Below are 21,044 nucleotides of genomic sequence, written 5' to 3' on the forward strand. Positions count from 1 at the left end.
GTTTTTTTTTTTTAATTTTTTTTAATGTTTTTATTATTTTTTAATGTTTTTATTTTATTTTTTTGACAGAGAGAGAGAGACAGAGCATGAGCGGGGGAGGGGCAGAGAGAGAGAGGGAGACACAGAATCCAAAGCAGGCTTCAGGCTCCAGGCTCCGAGCTGTCAGCACAGAGCCCGACACGGGGCTCGAACTCACAGACTGCGAGATCATGACCTGAGCTGAAGTCAGACGCTCAACCGACTGAGCCACCCAGGCGCCCCTGTTTTGTTGTTTTTTTTTTTTAATTAATATTCCTAGCACAGCTATTTAAAAAATGTATAAAGTAATCTCTGTTAAGTAGTCCATGGTATTCTCAATTTGTTAGTACTCCATAGTACCACACACAAAGTGATGATCTTAAAATGATTACCTTAAAATGCTCGCTAAGCATCTCATTTTATCTGAATAAGTGAACCATCAAAATCAATCATACTGTAGTACATGATAAAATCTCAAGGTCTAGAGACTTAAGAGGGGAAAAGATAATGTGTAGAGAGTTTGTAATATATTCACGTTTCTGACAATATTTGCCATAATCATGTTATAACTAGAGCGAGCCAGCTTGCTCAGTGTAACAGGGTGGTAGCAATATTCTGTACTTTCCTCCCAATTTGACTTTTGTTTTTGAATCTAGTTATAAGAGTATTGACTAAATTGCAGGAAGGAGATTAATTTCTTAATATTTACATTATCACGTTAAATGCTTCTGATAGAACCCATGCGTCCCTGAAAATTTTAATGGAAATTATATTCCTTAGAGCTCTGCTACGTAATGTAATAATGTATGGTCTAGGAAGCATCACCACTTGGGTACCTGTTTGAAATGCAGGATTTTAGGCCTTACCTCACTCCAGCTGACTAGAATCTGCATTTTAATAACATCCCCTGGTGATTAGTATACACATTAGAATATGTGAGGCAGGACACCTGGGTGGCTCAGTTGGTTAAGCATCCAACTCTTGATTTCGGCTCAGGCCATGATTTCTTGGTCATGGGATCAAGCCCTGCATCAGGCCACGTGCTGCCAGTGTGGAGCCTGCTTGGGATTCTCTCTCTCTAAATAAATTTAAAAAAATTTTAACTGCCTTTGAGTGTATACCTTATATTTGGGACAGATCTTTTTCTTTAATAATATGCATTAAAAAAGCAGATTGCATTTCTCTAAGATGTCCAAAAATATCAATTACTGCAGACACAATGTAACTCTAAGTAATGAAATATTCCTGTTGGCTCTGATGAAAAATAAACACCCTTAAAGAGTACTTTAGCGTTCTCTGTAATGGGGTTTTTGCAGCAACTTTGATGATGATATGTGTTGCCTACCTTTTCAGGTGCCCCTGCCCAACACCCTCCCCCTCCCTAAGAGGGAGACTATCCAACAGAGCTCCAGCCTCACTTCAGCTCCTCCCACTACTTTCAGCCTCACCTTCAAGGTATGTACAACGTCCTTCTCTAAAGGTCCTTGATGAGTGCATGCAAGGGGACATATGTTAAAAATACTCTTTTGGTATTTTTACTTGTTTTGTGTGGTAAGCAACACTACTAAGCTGAGGAAATAGTTATGTCAAATTATACCCTAAAATTTTATTAATTTCTAAATCCACTTTAAAGTGAGGCTTGTTACGGTTACGAATTTTGTGTTAAAAATATAGGAGAGCACTTATATTCCGTGTTTGTACTGAGTCCCTCTCAGGGACCATAGTTTTTGGATACATCAGTTGTGTACAAAACAAACCAACTAGCTTGGTGTTTTATCCTAAGTACCAGTAATGGTAAGACTGTTAATTTTCTATCTTTCCTGTAAATCATGTGAATTGAATGAATGCACTGTAATAAGTAGAATGTTTTATGATGAGGTAATTACAAGTGATTTTGATTTGATTTTTGTTGGATAATTTTGAATGAGAGGGCAAAAAAGATAATAGACAACACGCTTTTTTTATATCAAGAAATTTAGGCTTGTTTTTAAAACTCTTTTGTGTTTATAACTTTGAGCTGTGTCACTGACGCTTTTTTACAGTTGAGAATTTTAAATCAATTTCCACTCACCTCCAGATTAGTCAGGTTTTTTTAAAAAGCACAGACATGAAATAAAGTGGAGGTTTTTTAAAGTGTGTATGTTTATTCCATTGGTGCTGTTTGTTCAGTTTTGTAATTTGGGCAAGTATAACCTCTATAGCGGGGCCTCCTAATGCTGCATTGGTTGACAGCGAATCTTTGATGGTCTTCAGGAGAGGGGGAGACATGTTGGCCAATGTTCATTTCTGGAAGTTTGAGACTAAAATTTTATGGGGTAACCATTCTGCTTTGTGTTAGCCCCCATCTTTCCCCAGTCCTTCCTCTTTATTACCAGTTCCTACTCAGCCGTTGTTTTTCCACTTGAAGGACTATCTCAGTCTGTGTTTTATACTGTGTCTTAATGTGTGGTTTTGACTGTATGCTATTCAAGGCTAGTCTAATTTCACATAGGCAAATATATCATCATAAATTCTTTAGGCCAGTTAATTCTTCAGAGAACCTATTCAACACTGCTTTTCACTTAATGTTTTTGACATTCCAAGAAGAAATATACATTTAAAATTCAAATGAATTTAAATTAAATGTCATTAGCTTAAAACTTCTCTAGTTTCTTTACTTTTACTTCTTCTGACATCTCTCTTTAGTTGGGTAATATATGAGTATAGAAAAGTTCTATTACATGGATTTTGTTGATAGTTTTTGTCAAGGGGAAAAATTAGTATTTTTAAGTTGGTATTTCAAAGACCTACAACATCTTAACTATGGCATTAAAAATTGTTACTTGATTTTTTACAGCCAAATTTTATAGATTACTTTCAGCATTTTTTCTTGGCCCAGTATTTTGACCAGTAGGTCTAAAAACACCACAATCTGTGTATCTGTTCCTTCCTATTGAAGATCTACATCTGTGCCATCCAGTTCAGGATCCACTCACCACATGTAGTTAGTAAGCACTTAAATGGGCTGGTCCAAGTTGAGGTGTGTGCTGTAAGTGTAAAATAGACACCGGATCTGAAATGTTAATATTTTTAAAAATTAAAACATGTCAATTTTTGTGTTGATGTGTAGTTTTTAATTTACATTGTGGATACATTGGGTTGAATAAAAGATGTTATCGATATTAGTATTACCTCTTTAGTTTTTCAAAATGTGGCTATTAGAAAATTTAAGATTATGGGTCGCCTGGGTGGCTCAGTCGGTTAAGCGGCTGACTTCAGCTCAGGTCATGATCTTGCGGTCCGTGAGTTCTAGCCCTGTGTCGGGCTTTGTGCTGACAACTCAGAGCCTGGAGCCTGCTTCAGATTCTGTGTCTTCCTCTCTCTGACCCTCCCCTGTTCATGGTCTGTCTCTCCCTGTATCAAAAATAAATACACGTTAGAAAATTTAAGATTATATATATGGCTTGCATTTACATTTCTGTTCAGTAGCACTGGTCTAGGTAGATGAAAATGCAACCTGTTTTTACATTTTAAGAAACTAGGAGACTACAGGTAAAGCCCGTAGTCACAAATTCAAATGGCAGCAGTCAGTATCTGAAATGCTTGTCGAGGTCTGGGTGTAAAACAAGACCTATTTCTACTGCACCCAAGCCTAAAACCTATCTGGTTACTTTGCCTTTTAAAACGCTGAACATAAAACAGCCAAACAAAAGGTGCCTGTCATCTGCCATTTGACAACTGCCTTATACAGAAGGAATAGGTATTTATGGAGGGCCTTCAGTGCCTTTCCAACTGGAGTCAGAGCCTTAGGTCAGTCCTAAGGGGCAGGACATTTCTGTTTCTTTATTCATCTGGAGGGGTGGGGACTCCTATGGACATGATACAGGAGCTTTGACTTTATATTTCACTGACTTCTTTGCCAAAGCTGTCAACAAGCTCTCTTTAGATAACACAATTACAGCCTACTGCCTCCCAGTTAGAGCAAGGGAACAAAGATAAAGGGGAAAGTGAAAGGTTTGAAAGCCTTAGGATTTTAATCTTTTAAATTTTTGCAGTTTTTTTTGAAGGATTATATTTGGAATTTATTTATTTTTTATATTTGGAATTTAAATATACGCACACATGTGTATGTTGGTATGTGTATTCTGCATTCGCTTTTTTTTCCCCCTTTAAAAAAAAATGTCCATTTTATTACAGATGGAGTCAGCACGGAAGGCATGGGAGAATTCTCCAAATGTACGGGAAAAGGGGTCTCCAGTAACTTCCACAGCACCTCCAATTGCAAGTGGAGTCAGCAGTAGTGCCAGTGGGCCCAGCCCTGCTAATTACAATTCATTCTCAAGTGCATCAATGCCTCAGATTCCTGTTGCTTCAGTCACTCCCACAACATCACTATCAGGTAGAAGGTTTTATACCTTTCCTTTAAATGTCTTAATTATTTAACATTTCCTATGATCTTTTCCTGTTTACTATCCCCAAAACCTACTATTTTTAAAATATTTAAGACTGCACAAGGTCTGATCATTAGCTGTTTTGTAAACTCTTCTTGCCCACCCCCATGCCCTCCTGTGTGCTTGCAACAACCCCCCCATAGGTACTAATAAGTAATTGGCGAAAAGATGTTTATCTTTTTCCTCTAAATTTTTCTATAAAATTCACAATTGGATTTTTTTTTTTAATTTTTCTTTTTTAACGTTTATTTATTTTTGAGACAGAGAGAGACAGAGCATGAATGGGGGATGGTCAGAGAGAGAGGGAGACACAGAATCGGAAGCAGGCTCCAGGCTCTGAGCTGTCAGCACAGAGCCCGACGGACATGGGGCTCGAACTCACGGACCGTGAGATCATGACCTGAGCCGAAGTCAGACGCCCAACCGACCAAGCCACCCAGGCGCCCCAACACAATTGGATTTTTAGTTTTTAACCTATATATATATAGCTAATAGTCCAATTCAGAAATAACAAAGAATCACACGAGCTGTAGATTTTTGTGATCTGTATCTAATTTGAAGGAATTGTTGGCCTAAATCTATTGTGATGACGTGTATTTTCTGGTGAAGAATTAGGGGTAAAGAATTTCCGGTCTGTTATTTGACGAGATGATATCTAGTGGGTTTTGTTTTTTGTTTCATCTGTTTTTAAGGAGAGTCCATGAACACCCCAGGTTAGAAAGTGTTTTTCTTCCTTAAATTTTTTGCTAGTATGTAATCCTTTCATTAAACTATATCTCATTTGGGGACTTTACATTTCTTAAGTAATTACATTTCTAAAATGCTCGACTCTAGGAAAGTACACCCTTTTACCATATGTATAACCACGTTTCTTATATTGAAAACAAATTTCATTTCAAGCTTTCCCACTATTCTGTAATGTTTTCCAAAGCAACAGAAGCTGCTTTCCAAAAGATATAAAATAATCCAGCACATAATTTACTTTCTTTGGTTCTCATTTAGTGATTGCACTACTGCCATTCAATATTCTGGCATTCTATACCAAAAGAATTGGTCTTTAGAATATACTACAGTTACTTTGGTGTTATCAAAAGTATGAATCAAAAGTATGTATCAAGACAAGCATAGAGATTCAAATCATAGAGTATTCTATTTCTCTTCCCTCTTTAAGACCCTTTCAAGCATTCCCTACCATGAATTTGTAAGACATCTTCATTATACTTAGCATTGTACCCAGTCATTTGGGTGGATAGGAGTTGGGACTGTAAAGCAACCAGGAGGGGAGTGTGGTGGGGAGATTAGGAAATAAAGGGACTGGGAAGGTTCCTACATCTTTCTTTGGACCCAGCTTGAACAACGCAGGGGCTAGGGGCATTGACCCTCCCCTCCCCCACGTAGTCAAAAAACAAACAAAAACAGACAAAACAAAACCCCAGGATAACCTTTTCCCTAGGTATAACTTTTGACTCCTCCCCTCCCCACCCAAATGAACTACTAATAGCCTACTATTGACCAGAAACCTTACTGATACCATAAGTAGCCGATTAATACATACTTTGTTACATGTGTTATATACTGTATTCTTGGCAATAAAGTAAGAGAAAAGAGAATGTTACTAAAAAAAAAAATCAGAAGAGAAAATACATTTACAGTACCGTACTGTATTTAATTGCGGGGCGGGCGGGGGGAAGTCTATGTGTAAGTGGAGGGACCGCCCCACACTGTTCAAACCTGTATTGTTCAAGGGTCAAGTGTACTTTCCTCCAGGTCTGGTTCCCCCACACTCTCCTCGATTAAGATAAATTTTTATACTTCCTGCCCAATTATCTACTGCTAGAAACTCAAGTGGAAGGAAGAACAAACGTACCTTGATCTTGGTCCTCTCTTAGAACATCTTTTGAAGTCTGAAAAGAATGATGATTACATCTCACTTTTTAATCAAATGCCAGTATTGTCATTCCTCCAGTGTTACAGTCATTAAAGCTCACTGATCTGCAGAACTAATTGATCCTTCAAGATCTTAAGTTTTATAACTCTACTTATTTACTAATAATTTGTCTTTGTTTTTAAGGTATCATCACATACCTGTATTTTGCTGGTATATATACCAGGAGGGAGGGGACTGACTATAACCTTAAGTTTATATGACTTTTAAGAGCACTTGTGATCTCTAAAGGCTCCTTTTACATTAATGATTTTTAAGGTGCAGCACTTTGTTCTTCTATATTCTTAATGTCTATGCTTGACCTTAGTAGATGTTTGTAAATATTCATAAATGAATGCGGCTCTTAAGATTACCCTTAAGGTATTTTGCTGGAAAGAAGAAAAACTCTAACCTTTGTTTATGTGGCTTTTTAGGAGCAGTTGTGATCTCTTGAGATGCATTTACATCCTTAATTATTCATAAGGTGCAGCATTTCATCCTTCTGTCTTGTTACATTTAGCCTAGCCATAAATGAATGAAGCTCTTGACCTTCCTTTTCTTTATGATGATTAAACACTATTAGTTGGAGACCAAACTGTAACAACCCTGTAGGCCCTTGGCCACCTTATTTTATGAGTACTATTTTGAAATTGTCTTCTCTTTGTATTTTTTTATTGTATATGTTTCCCCAAATTTTATAGTCTTGTTTACATTTGGTGATTGTTACTTAAGTACGTGGGGAACATAAACATGAATTTGCCAGTTTCCAGCTGGTGCTTGAGTTATTTTACAGTGAACAACAGTGACACTTGAAAATATGCTACTTTCCCCCCTCTCCCATGTATAGGAGCTGGTACATACACTACCTCTTCTTTGAGTACAAAATCTACAACCACATCAGACCCTCCTAATATTTGTAAAGTGAAACCCCAGCAGTTACAGACAAGCAGCCTACCTTCTGCAAGTCATTTTTCACAGTTAAGCTGTATGCCTTCCCTTATTGCCCAGCAACAACAGAGTCCACAAGTCTATGTGTCTCAGTCTGCAGCAGGTAAGATTTTTGGGCTTGGGTATAGGGAATTTAGAAAATGAAGACTTTTTAAAATGCTTATATTTTCTCTTTTTCAAATTAAAAAAAATTTTTTGAGCTTTATTTATTTTGAGAGAACGTCAGCAGGGTGGGGAGGGGCAGAAAGGGAGGGAGAGACAGAATCCCAGGCAGGCTCCACGCTGTCAGTGCCCGACACAGAGCTCAGTCTCACAAAACACGAGATCATGACCTGAGCTGAAATCAAGAGTCGAACTCTTAGCCAGCTGAGCCACCGAGGCACCCCTCAAGTTTAAATATTTTTTTGATCTGCTTTGCAAATTTGTTTCCTCGTTGAATTTAATGTTATCTCTCCTTGGTAAGTATTCTGGGACTCTTAGCAGTTCCTTATACATATGTTACAAATCTATTAGACAAATTAGTGTCTAATAATTGGCAAAATAACTTCTGCATTAGATGTTATTCCAGTCAAGTTATAAAAGTTTGTTATCTGAAACTTGACAAATTGATAATGAAATTTCTGGGGAAGAGTAAACTAAGATTAGCAAAGAAGAAAAAAATAAATGAACACAGTCTATTTCTTCTCTTTCTATTCAAAGAAAGGCATTTTCTATGTGGAAGATATAAAGATTGATTTCTTTAAAGGTCACAGGTATTATTAATAGTTTCTTAATTCATTGCTGGTGAGTGTATAAATTGAACCTAATTCTTTTAGAAAAGTATCTCAGAATATTCTGTGTGTATGTACTTAACTGTAGTGAGAGTTTTCACACTTAGGAATCTTATATAAATAAATTTCTCTATTAATAAGAGATACATGTATGAGAGTTTTTATTGATTGCAATATTGTTTATAATGATGACAAATTAAAAACAATATGGGAACTTCTCCAAAACATACTATTATATAAAAACAGCAAATCACAAAATAGTTTATATAATATATAGAAATTTGTTAAGAATCTATACCAAATTCTTTCAGTTATTAAATATCACTTTCTTTGAACTATTAAATTCCTTAATTAGATATAAAATTAGAGTAGGTTTGCCAGTAAGCAGGTAGGTTCATTTTCACTGTTAGTAGATCAGGTCAAATTTTACTAGTTTATACCCCATTGGCAGTATATGAATATCTGTTTTCCTGTATCATCACAGGTACAGTTGACCCCTTGAACGATGCAAGGGTTGGGATGCTGACGCCCTACACAGTCAGAAATCCACATACAAGTTTTAGCCCCTCCCCCCCCACATGTAACTACAAATAGCCTACTATTGATCAGAAACCTTACTGATAAACAGTTGATTAATACATATTTTTGTATGTCATATGTATTATATGCTGTATTCTTACAATAAAGTAAACTAGAGAAAAAGCGTTACTAAGAAAATTGTACGGAGAGGAAAAATGCATTTACAGTACTATATGGAATTATTCGAAAAAATCTGCATGGTTCAAACCCATGTTTTTCAAGGGTCAACCGTACTAGAGTTTTGTTGTTTTAATTTGCATATACCTGTCTGCCAGAAGTTTTGCATCTTTCCACATATCTAGTTTTTCCTTGGCTGTAGTAATTTTCAGAAGGCTCATTTAATTTGAAATCTGCTTCAAGATTTGGTTTTTAGTTACTATTTGGAAAATTCTGAAGTTCAGACACTGACTGCTGCTTGTTTTTCCTGATGGTCTGTAGCTCAAATCCCTGCTTTCTATATGGACACGAGTCATTTATTCAACACCCAACATGCACGCTTGGCCCCACCATCCTTGGCTCAGCAACAAGGCTTCCAGCCAGGTCTTTCTCAGGTAAATACCACAGACGTTTGTTTCTTGGCATGCTAATGGTGTAATGGTTACCTTGGGCTACAAATAACAGCCTCTTTGAAGTTAAAATCTTCTGTTGACAACATGGGACAATCCACGATTACTTTGATACGTACTGGCCAAATTTTCACACTTTTCCCAAATTTGCCAAACCTTAGTGATTAGCAGTGTAGAAAAAGTAATGTATTGAAAGGAAAATTTAGATGTTTACATTTGGTTCCCTTTGAAAAGGGAGCTGATATGCATGGCATTGTTCTTTTATTCTTTTCATATCTCAAATTTTTATTTTCCCAAGTGTTGTGATTTGTGTATATGGTGCTCACGTATTGTTTTTTATTGCATTGCAGCCAGCCTCAGTTCAGCAGATTCCGATCCCTATTTACGCGCCACTGCAAGGGCAGCATCAGGCCCAGCTGGGTCTCGGTGCTGGACCTGCCGTTTCCCAGACTCAGGAGCTGTTCACTTCCTCACTTCAGCCATACAGGTACCTGCTTTTGTGACCGCTGGGCCTTCTTGCCATATCCCTACTGCTCCTTCCTCCCCCCTTCTCCCCCCGCCCAAGCTAGGATGACCCTGTTATCAAAGTACGTTAAATGATTATATGTCATGAGACTCAGCCTCTGGTAATTTCAGTCAAGACTTTACCTAACAAAATGAGACCTCAAACCTTCTTGAAGATGAGGATAACAACAATCCCAGAACAATTAGAAATCACAGAAAATAGCTGCTAACGGACCTAAAAAGGCTCCCTTCCATCTTGCTGCAACAACTAGAAATCTACGCCTGCTGTGGGGTGTGAGCCGAGACCTGGCAGGTGACAGGAGTATGTAAGGGGTCAGGGTTTAGGATGGGGTGTGATTAAAGAGAAGAGCAGAGTGTCAAAGAACAGAAGCGGTGGTGAGAATGGTGACAAATATAGAAGAAACTGTTTTTTTGATCAAGGAAATCTTTTGATTGGTATGAGTTGCTCGAAACATTGTTGAAAAGTTTGCGGCTACTTTCCAGCTGTGCAAAAAAGAGTTCGGTGATGAGCGATGTCGTCCTTAGCCGTGGGAGTTGGAGTAGCTGTGCACTGACGGTCTGTGTCTTGATCCCCATCTTAACGACTGTCTTGGAAGATGTACTTCTTAAGACCAGGACTGTTCAATAGAAATATGATGTATGCTGTGTATGTGATTGTGGCTAATGACAGCCATATTAGAAGGCACAGGTTAGCCTTTGAAAGCAGCTGTTTGTATTCCTACATCATTCTGCTATTTCTTGCTCTCAACCTAATCAGCATAATGTTTATTAATATGGAATCCCTGAATTAACTTCTGCCATGACAGGGCAGTTTATAACAGTATGCTTATGTTTTCCCATTTTGTATTTGAAACATAGACCTTCTAAAGATTGGTCGTGACTCCAGGCTAGCATTCCTGCTTAATGGCTTTTGTTTCTGCCACATATGTCAGCTTTAACAAAGCGTAATATTATTTATGGGCAATATTGTCTTTAACCCACTACTTTGATCTAGTTACTTTTTATCTTAGCATTTTTAAAAATATAGCTTGAAGGCCCCTATCCCAGAGGTAAGAGGGTAGTCTGAAGTTAGATTTCAGCATTGTATTTTTTTTTTTAACCATTCGAATATACAATACAGTATTATTAACTATAGTTACACAAAATTGGAAGCAGGCTCCAGGCCCTGAACCATCAACACAGAGTCCAGTGCAGGACTCGAACTCAGAAACCACAAGATCATGACCTGAACCAAAATGGGATGTCTGACTGAGCCGCCCAGACACACCCCTCTCCTGCCATGACTTACTTTACAAGTAGCAGTTTGCAGCCTTTGGCCATAATACTGTGTTGGGCATTTTAAAGTTGCTGAGAGGGGTGCCTGAGTGGCTCAGTCGGTTAAGCGCCCGACTCTTGATGTCAGCTCAGGTCTTGATCTCACGGTTTGTGGGATCAAGCCCCTAGTTGGGCTCTGCGCTGAGCGCGGAGCCTGCTTGGGATTCTCCTTCCCTGTCTCTCTTGCCCTTCCCCTGCTCATGCACACACATGCTCTCTCAAACATTAAACACTAAAGCTGCTGAGACAGTAGATCTTAAAAGTTCTCGTCAGAAGAAAGAAGTGTTTTTGTAACTATGTGCATGTATGGTGACAGATGTTAAATAGACTTGTTGTGGTGATCATTTCATAATCCAGATACTGAATCGTAATGTAATACACCTGAAACTAATACAATGTTATATGACCACTATACCGCAATAAAAATAAACCAAAACTTTGTGGGTAATCCTGAACAACTACTCTGCTTCATCCCATAGAAGTGTTGAGATCTTTTATAAGAAATATATACATAAGAGGAAGTAGTGAAATATAAATAATAAAAGTCAGCTATTAGTGCTATCAATCTGAAAAGGATGTCCATACCAAAGAGAAAACCAGATCTGGTTATGAGCTTGCTATTGAACACATGACAAGAGAATCATTCTCATTGTTCAAGAGGAGAAAAATCTTACTAGTTTCTCAGGAAGAGCAAGCCTTTTCCTAGAACTTTGTTGTGTTCAGGGCTCTAAATCATGACACAAGTGCCTTAGGCACAATCTGCATTCTCTCTTTTCTTAATTGTGCTAATGAGAGTGCTTGGTCATTTGGGATACCCATTCTTAAGACCCCCAGATTCCAAAATAGAATTCACTCGCTAACACAAGTCTTTTCTCTTCAATACCTATGTAGGTCTCAGCCAGCCTTTATGCAAAGCAGTCTGTCACAACCATCTGTGGTCCTTTCTGGTACTGCCATCCATAACTTTCCAGCTGTGCAACACCAGGAACTTGCAAAGGCACAATCAGGTCTTGCCTTTCAACAGACCTCAAATACGCAACCTATTCCTATCTTGTATGAACATCAGCTGGGTCAGGCATCAGGACTAGGAGGTTCCCAGCTGATTGATACACATCTTCTCCAGGTAAGATGAACTAGGATCCTACATTGTCATTGTATTCCTGTGCAACAGGTTACTTAAAGAAACTGTTTTTAAAGAAAAAAGGTTAAAAGACTTAATGGCAGGGGAAAGCTCTTTTTACCTAATACTAAAATTCTTAGAAATTGCTTTCAAGTTACACACTTGATGTCTGAATTGGAAAATTTTCAATCTTACTGCTGTTTTCCTACAAAATTTCTCCTAGGCTAGAGCAAATCTTACCCAGGCTTCAAATCTTTATTCTGGACAAGTACAACCGCCTGGTCAGACAAATTTTTATAACACTGCCCAGTCACCAAGTGCTCTCCAGCAGGTAAACTATGGCATGGTAAATTTCCTCAATTTTCTTCATTATTTTATTACTTTTACTGCTTTTGTTGTTGCTTGGCAGTTTTTAAATAGAACCAGGATGGGGGAGATGGTACGATAGTTGTCAGACTTTTCTCTGAGGTTTCCTAGAATTCCATGGGGTCACTGGAAGTAGACCCTGCTCGGTCCCACAACACCCTTTCCTTGGCCACATGAAAGTCAGTTCAGCTGTTTGCCTGTTTGTTTTAAAAGAGTTTCCATGTACTCATTTATTGTAACAAAGGATACCATGAATATAAAAGTTCGAAAACCATTTTCAGGATATACAGTTACATAAAAGCGTGAGAGGTGCTTTAACCATTTATGCTAGAGGCGAAGGAAGGCTCTAAAGAACATCACCCTGGTTAATGTCATACTTAGAACAGTGTGGCAGAGTATGACAGTGTAAATGACAGACATGTACTGTCTCTTAGCAGTGTCACAAATCTAATCTTTGAAAGTTCGTAGAGGACTGAAGGAGAGAGGCAGACCATTAGTCATTTTCTTATTACTAATTTTGGTGGCTCTTTGGAGGGTAGAAATTCATAAATATATTTATTACCTTATTGACATTCAAATTAAATACCGTTTATATGAAAACTGAAAGGTTATGTTTCTTATTGTCAAAGGTCATTTTGACCAGACCTGAAAACAATATAGAAATGTCTATTTGGGAAGTGGTAATAACGCTGCTTTCTTAGGTTATACCCCATGATTTTATTGTATTATGTCGTTGTTAGACATGTACCATGGATTAATTCAAAGATAGTCCTAATTATTTTGGTTATATCGTCTGTACTACTAATCTGTCTTAGTGTTGCTCCTTTACTAAAAGAATGGAGATAGCACTAAGCAAAAGATTATATGTGAGACACATTAACAGATTGACGTAGTCTGTTTAAAATGTTATTCAAAAGTTTATGAAGGGTTGTATATGTAGTTGTAGGGATGTACATACAGTAGGTATAAGTAAATTGCTGCAGTTACTGTTTGCTTATTTTCTAGGTTACAGTACCTTTACCAGCATCTCAGCTTTCGTTGCCTAATTTTGGATCTACGGGGCAGCCTTTAATTGCTCTGCCTCAGACTCTTCAGCCCCCATTACAGCATACCACCCCGCAAGCCCAGGCCCAGAGCCTGAGTCGTCCTGCACAAGTAAGCCAGCCTTTTAGAGGACTAATCCCTGCTGGAACACAGCATAGCATGATCGCAACCACGGGAAAAGTAAGTGAAGAGAAACCGACAGTTTCTTTAAGAATTTAAGGCCATGTGTTTAGATGTATGCATCTGTGTAGTTTATAAAAATAAACAAAATGCATCGGTTTTTACCACCTTCCAGGAAGTCTCAAACCCCAGGATACTTTTTTAACGTTTATTTATTTATTTTGAGAGATCAGGAGAGAGCATGAGCAGGGGAGGTGCAGGGGGAGAGGAAAAAGGAAAGAGAATCCCAAGCAGGCTCTGTGCTGTCAGTGCAGAGCCCAACACGAGGCTCAATCCCACAAACTGAGATCGTGACCTGAGCTGAGGTCGGATGCTTAACCGACTGAGCCACACAGGTGCCCCTCAAACCCCAATATACTTTTAAAGATCTATTTACTTTTAATGTGTTTGGCTTCCTCTGGTTTTTGCCTAATAACAATTCACAAATTTTGTGGAAGAATTGGGTTTACACAATCTCTTAAGACTTTCCATCCATAAATTTGGCCTGGATCATTCCATGGTATTTGCAACTTAATTATAGGATTTGTGTACTAAAGGTTTTTGACCATTCCTGGATTAAGTCTTCGTATATAGAACACTAAACACAGCATTCAGCTTATGGGATTCCAGAAATGCTGAGTTTATCGTATGCTTTTTTTTCAGATGTCTGAAATGGAACTGAAAGCCTTTGGAAGTGGCATTGATATAAAACCAGGCACACCTCCGATCAGCGGTAGAAGCACCACACCAACATCTAGTCCCTTCCGGTAAAATGGGCATTTGGATTTTCAGATACTTAAGCACGATTTGTTTGTTAGATCTTACTTACTATGTCACCAGGTCTGTGGTAAGCACGAGACATTCCGATAGTTGTATCTGAGATGTTAAGCTATTAAATTCTTAAGAATGTGTTTGCTATACTGTATTTTTAAGTTTTTTTTTTTTAAATACAGGGCATATCTAGCTAGTTTTCTTTCTCACCTCTGCCCCCTCCAGTGTCTCTCCACTGCCATAATATTTGGTAACTCACCGTGGTAAATTTTCATCAGCTACCACACAGGAAGAATCTACCAAGAGCAACGTCTCTAAAAGTCTGACAGCATTGTTTATTTGGCACTACTGTACTGACCAGTGATGGCTTTTTTCCAAGGGCTACTTCCACAAGTCCGAACAGCCAGTCCGGCAAAATGAACAGCATTGTCTATCAGAAGCAGTTCCAGTCAGCCCCTGCCACTGTGAGAATGACACAACCATTTCCTACACAGTTTGCACCCCAGGTGGGCAGATACGAGTGAGAAATGAGTATTATTTCCTTGCAAATGAGTGCTAATCTGGCTAATTCTCTGATTTCATAATCTTGCCATATTGTAACTAGTTTAGAAACAGAGTTTTTAATGAGAAACAGCTTCTTATTTAACAGTAAATTTGTGACCTGTGTTCTCTGCAATTTTTAGCTAGATACAGGTAGTATCCGTAGAGTTCTAAAGCAGACAAGAGAAGTAGTCAAAAGATTCCCCACACAGCTCTGATCACTTATTTTAGTCCTGTTTCTTTTATCTTTTTTTGAAGAAGTTGACTTTTCAGAGAAGGGTCCCAGTGCTTAAAGTTTTCTAGGTTTAAAGATTTTTTGTTGTTGTGTTGTTGTTGTTTTTTAAGATAACTATGTGTAGTTGAGGTAAAATTTCCAAAAGATGTTCTAATATATGTGTAAAAACGTTGGCTTCTCTTCCCTTTGCTGATCGTATGGAAAGACTAAAATTAATAGTAACTCTCACAAACTAGCATTTGTTCCTGAAAAAACACTTTATTTGTTGAATTGGTATCATTTTTATTTATCTTCAGATTATGTTTGGTATAAGTGTGTGCCTTTTCTGCAATTATATCTTTTTAAAAAAATATCCTAATTAATAGCTTTTCTATCTCCCCTTCAGAATTTGTAGCTGAATGAAATGCTAGAGTCCACTGAAGTGCCATAGCATGCTTTGCCTAATTTTTCTGTAGATTCTCCAAGCATGGCCTGTTTGTTCTTGGTCCTGTAATAGAATGGCACAAATCCATACACTTCCTTTCACTGGCAGAATGGGCACAGATTTACTCTGAGATAAGCCAACCTTGGTCTAGTTGGCAGAATTTTTTTTTTTAACAGTTCAATGTTGTATGTTTTGTTTTTTTCACTCAGATTCTCTCTCAGCCTAACCTGGTCCCTCCATTGGTAAGAGCCCCACATACTAACACCTTCCCAGCGCCTGTTCAGAGGCCACCAATGGCACTGGCCAGTCAGATGCCTCCTCCGCTGACCACAGGCCTCATGAGCCATGCTCGTTTGCCACATGTAGCCAGGGGTCCTTGTGGATCACTATCTGGAGTCAGAGGTAATCAGGCCCAGGCTGCGTTGAAGGCTGAACAAGACATGAAGGTTAGTACAGTGTTAACAGCCAACAGAGCAAGAATCTGTCTCTGAACCATGTCTTAAGATGCCTCTGGACCATAACCACATACCCAGGCATTCATTGTCTTAGCAGACTTAACCGAGCTAACTGCTTTTATTCACTCCTGGTTTTTTTTTTTTTCCTTTTTTTCCCTCCCTATTCCCCCCCCTTTTTCGTTTTTTTTTTTTTTTTTTTTAATTTTTTTATTATTATTATTATTTTTTTTTTTTTCAACTTTAGTTAGCAAACAAGTTGACATTTTAAACTCTGGCAAAATGAATTACTTTAAAAATACATATTTGAGGGAGATCTGAGTTTAGCTGCTACCATTTTTTGGAAGAGCAAAAAAGTGATATGGATTATTATAGGCTTCCCCATTTTCTTCCCCCCCCCCCCCCCCGTTTGGTTTTCTTTTTTATCCTTTCCCCCTCCCCAAACTTAAGATATAAATCATGGTTATGTGAAAACTCTGGAGTGGGTAAGAGATTTTTACCTATCTTGATTTTTCTTCCTTCATGAATCATCCATGTACAGTTTTCTTCTCAAGCTGTTTCCATGCCCGTTTTTTTGCCCGCCACCTGAGTTGGCACGTCCCACAGCAGATGGTGCAGCTGTAGATGAAGGACTGGGAGAAGCACTTTGGGATCCTTCACGATAAAAGGCACTGATAACGTGATGTTTGCTGATGCAGAAGAGTGCCTTTAGGAGTCTGTGTGGGGACAGTTTTTCTAGCGTAAACTGTACCTGTCTGCCTGTACAGCCAGCGGAGTCCATTGATTTCTATATTTACTTAGACTTGACTTTAGAGGTCTTAGTAATTCTGCCTATTTTGTCACTACGTGTGTGTGTGTGTTTATCATGTCAGACTAGAACAAAGAAACGTTTATTGCTTTCAAATAGGGCAGTGTCCAAAGTAATGCTCTACTCTGAATTAGAAACATGTTCATGATCAGTCGCTTAGAAAATTTGGTTGACTGGCTGGTTTCTTTCTGCATTAATATCCCTCATTTCTCATCCTGAGTAATCAAATTTAAAGACTACTCTGCGGTGAAACTCTTGTTAAATATTATCTACTTGTATTACGGCTGTGTGCCTAGGGATTTCCATCTGTTCATAACTATTAAATATACTTGTATATTTAATACAAGTATAGAAATCTTTGGAAACTATTTGGCCATGGTTTCCACTTGTGCTTCTGTCTCCTTGGCACTTGATTTTCATATAATGCCCATGTTGGAAATGACAGTAGAGCTTATAACGGGGAGGGGGGGGTAAAAATTTCTTGAATTGCTTTAGATCTTTGGATAGTACAGGTTTCCTATAGAACACGAAGGGCTTTTTTGTTGTATGCAAGAGATACAGAAACTTAAATTTTATTTGTGTACATTACAGTGGTATAATTTACAGAGTGACTGACGTAAGTATATTCTCCGGGGCACGTAGCCATTAAAAATAGGAGATTATTTTACCAGCTCAGGATGTGGTAGGAGCTATCAGAACTTAGTGATCAAGTGAAGTTGTAGTTACTAATTTCTGACGCTCTTCCCCTGCAGAAGAGAGCTGTGGGAAGAGGACTCAGCCACAAGACATTTGGTCCTAGGTGTTGGTAATGCCACAATATAAGTGCTTCCTTTTCGTTTTATTGTAGACCACATATTGATAACTAGAAGTTTTAAGTGTTACATATATATGTTTTCAAATTTGCAAGCAGCTTCCCTAAACAGAATTTGATATCAATAAGTTTTGTTCCGGAAAAGATACAGAGCAACAGCAATTTCTATCTTCTTATCTTATAAGAGGGCAAACTTTGAAAAGGTGGTGGGAGGTGGTCCTGTTTCCAAATGCTTTAAAAAAAAAAAAAAAAAAAAATCACATGGAATGATTGCAAAGATAGGAAGAAATCTATCAGTTAAAAGCTGAAAGATCATTGAGGTGCTTTTGGTTTTGGGCCAGACCAGCGAGGGGAAGACTGATTTGTGGTCGGTACGAGAGTGTGAACTGAGACTGATGGATGGGCTTTGGTGGCGCTGCAGCATTTTCAGTTGTTGTTTCTTATTTTTTAAGGCAAAGCAGAGAGCAGAGGTTCTTCAGTCCACGCAACGGTTCTTCTCTGAACAACAACAGAGCAAACAGATAGGAGGCAAAGCCCAGAAAGTGGACAGTGATTCCAGTAAACCTCCTGAAACACTGGCCGACCCACCTGGTGTCTGTCAGGAAAAAGTAGAAGAAAAGCCACCCCCTGCACCCACCATAGCCACCAAACCTGTTAGAACTGGACCAATCAAGCCTCAGGCGATCAAAACAGAAGAAACAAAATCTTAAAGGCTGTGGTTTATTGCCGGGGCCGGGGGAGGGGAGCGGGGAAAGAGGGAGAACTGAGTTGGATAATGCCAGCAGCCAAAGGGGTAAAATGGTCTATGACATTATCCTGTCCAGAGCTTGCAGGTGCACAGGGGACACAGGAGCGATTTACACTGACACACAGCTGCTGCACCAGTAAAGTGAGGCTTTGCCGGCTCGCACCTGCTATGTGATGCACACTCGGTTGACGGCCGTGCATCTTCGGTCAGAATCTATGTACAGATATGCATACGCATCCCGTGAGTGCACAGAATTTAGAACTGCAATCCTTACGGTTAGATGAAACACCAGAAGTAGAGGAAAATAACCCTGCAGAGGAACAGCTGATGCCGAACAACAGTGATTCCAGCTAATGTGTCAGGTGTGGTCTCTTTGCTCCCTGTGTGCTTTGGGTATGGTTGTAGCATTTGTGGGCTTGGTGGTCAAGAACTGAAGGTAACTGGTGCTGGATAGAGGAGCCTTATTTTTTATTATGGCAGCTTGCTATTTTTGTAACCTTGTGATTGAGTTGAACACAATCAAAGTACAGTAACTGATCTCCCCTTCTTCCTGGATGAGTGAGTAGATGATGAAATGTTGACGTCCACACCCTTGGACGTCCCCAAAAGGGCAGGGTTTGGCTAACCGCTTCTGTTTGAAATGATGCTGTTTTGGTTGTGGCCCGAAGCTTTGAAGTGCTACTTGGCGTCTCCTTTCTCCCACGGAGTTCTTACCGTTCAAACACGACAGATTGGGTAAAATACTAGTTAGATTGAGTCTGGCTTGCCTCCACTCCATCATCTTTGTATGAATCCAATGGGGTTTGTTGGGTTTTGGTGTGTGTTTTTTTTTTTTTTTTTAACGGTTTTTTAGCTCATGTTCATCAAGAGCAGTGAATACCTAGAACCGTGCCCTTAATGACAGGAAATCCTGTCTGAGAAGGTGCATTTCTTTACCAGAGCTGTGTTGTACCACCCTTTGGGCCCTCTGCTGGAAAAGTAGAATCAAGTCTCAAATAATGCCTTTTTAAATTGTATCCTCTAGTATTCTAGATGTAGGACAGTACTGTATCATACCTCTGTGAATGTAAAATACCTTGTACCTGCTTTATGATACGTAACAGTGACCGTGCTTTCTCAGAGCTGTTTTTAATGACGTTATTCTAGAATGTTTTCTTTCCAGATGATGATTGAGAAGCTAATTAAAAAAAAAAAAAATGGTGCCAGGTACCACAACAGTAACAGAACTTTGCTGTTTTCTGGGGGTTTGTTTTTTTACCTGTTTTTTTTTTTTTCTTTTTTATTAATGGAGCGTGCTGGATGTGTCTATAATCTTGTGCAGATGACCGCAGAACCTGGAAAGGCTGTTGCTGCTATTGATGCATAACATACTGCTATTGGTCTTTTTATATAAATAAATAAATAAATATATATATATATATACATACATATACATATATATATATAAATAATTTGAATTTTTGGAAACCTTAGCTGTGCTGTCAACTTTGGAAAAACTACCCCAGTCGTACCGTGTTGGGTTGGCATTGTACAGAAATTAACAGCCATATTGGTCTAGAAATGTTAAACACAATTTTTTCCATTTGTACAGGGGTAACGCACTGTATTAAATGTGTAAGGTCTTATCTACATGGGTTTGATTACAGAAACTAATAAAGTATTCTCTAAATAATGAATCTTGGAACTTCTGATCCATTCCCCAAATTTGGAGCAAGAAGGTCTGTCATGTACCAAAAATAGTGATCAAGGGTACATTGCGCTCTAGGAAGAGATTCTCATCCAAAGACTTGATTTGGCTTAAGAACTATAAAGCTTATTCAGTCAAAGTAGATGTTGTCATGGAAGATATTAGCCGTGGCCTCTGTTCCCAGGGTAGCCATACTCCTTTTGAAAACAAGTCTGCCCAGGAGCAGAGAGGTCTTTGTGCATGGTGTGAAGTGCTGAACGTAGCAAAATAGTTTCACTGTTCTTCTGGGCAGAAATTGAACGACCCAAAATAGATCTCGGTACTTAAAACGTTTGCATTTTTCATATTTTTCCTAGCACACTGATAGTCGTCGTCACCCACACAAGCAGCCTGTAAGAGATTTGTTTTATCATTTACTCCTTTTGTAACGTGAAGCGCTGAGGGATTTTAATTGTCTACAATCCCTTATCCAGAACACATGGCTTCCAGACCCAGCTTTCGGAAAACTAGTAATCCAGTCACTGATGACCTGTGTGCCGTCTTTACTCGTGGCTACTGTGATTCTTAATCACTTAGAACACCCAAGTACTGTGAAGCCAAGCTTTCTGTGTAAGGTTTTCTTTCTCAAAGTATGTTCTCAATTGGTGCGACGGGTCAGGCTAGGATCACAGACTGGTACGGAGAGAGCTGGAGTCACCACTTCATCTGTTTGCCTTCTTACCAAGTCACCTCGATGGCCTTTGTTTTTCATATTCTGACCCTTCAGTTCGGTCCTCGTAAAGGGTAGAACTTCAGAGTGACTGAA

General features: G+C 38.7%; 1 protein-coding gene across 13 annotated transcripts in view; it reads left to right on the plus strand.

Annotated features, from left to right (window-relative positions):
* Positions 1–20,228, plus strand: part of PRRC2C (proline rich coiled-coil 2C) — a 94,778-nt gene extending 74,550 nt beyond the window's left edge. For 3 of the 13 annotated variants that reach the window (XM_049633931.1, XM_049633934.1, XM_049633932.1), the window contains exons 24-35: positions 1,372–1,473; positions 4,195–4,396; positions 7,220–7,423; positions 9,108–9,220; positions 9,586–9,722; positions 11,966–12,197; positions 12,418–12,540; positions 13,566–13,784; positions 14,427–14,530; positions 14,914–15,040; positions 15,943–16,179; positions 18,257–20,228. In XM_049633931.1, coding sequence (XP_049489888.1) covers positions 1,372–1,473; positions 4,195–4,396; positions 7,220–7,423; positions 9,108–9,220; positions 9,586–9,722; positions 11,966–12,197; positions 12,418–12,540; positions 13,566–13,784; positions 14,427–14,530; positions 14,914–15,040; positions 15,943–16,179; positions 18,257–18,514 — 2,058 coding nt within the window. In that variant the 3' untranslated portion in view covers positions 18,515–20,228. Of the gene's footprint in view, positions 1–1,371; positions 1,474–4,194; positions 4,397–7,219; positions 7,424–9,107; positions 9,221–9,585; positions 9,723–11,965; positions 12,198–12,417; positions 12,541–13,565; positions 13,785–14,426; positions 14,531–14,759; positions 15,041–15,942; positions 16,180–17,745; positions 18,065–18,256 lie in introns of those variants that run through there. The other 10 variants (XM_049633933.1, XM_049633942.1, XM_049633943.1 and 7 more) reach the window with 8 other exon arrangements.
* Positions 20,229–21,044: the final 816 nt, after the last annotated feature.

Source organism: Panthera uncia, chromosome F1, assembly GCF_023721935.1.
Source record: "Panthera uncia isolate 11264 chromosome F1, Puncia_PCG_1.0, whole genome shotgun sequence".
Classification (NCBI taxonomy): Eukaryota; Metazoa; Chordata; class Mammalia; order Carnivora; family Felidae; genus Panthera; species Panthera uncia.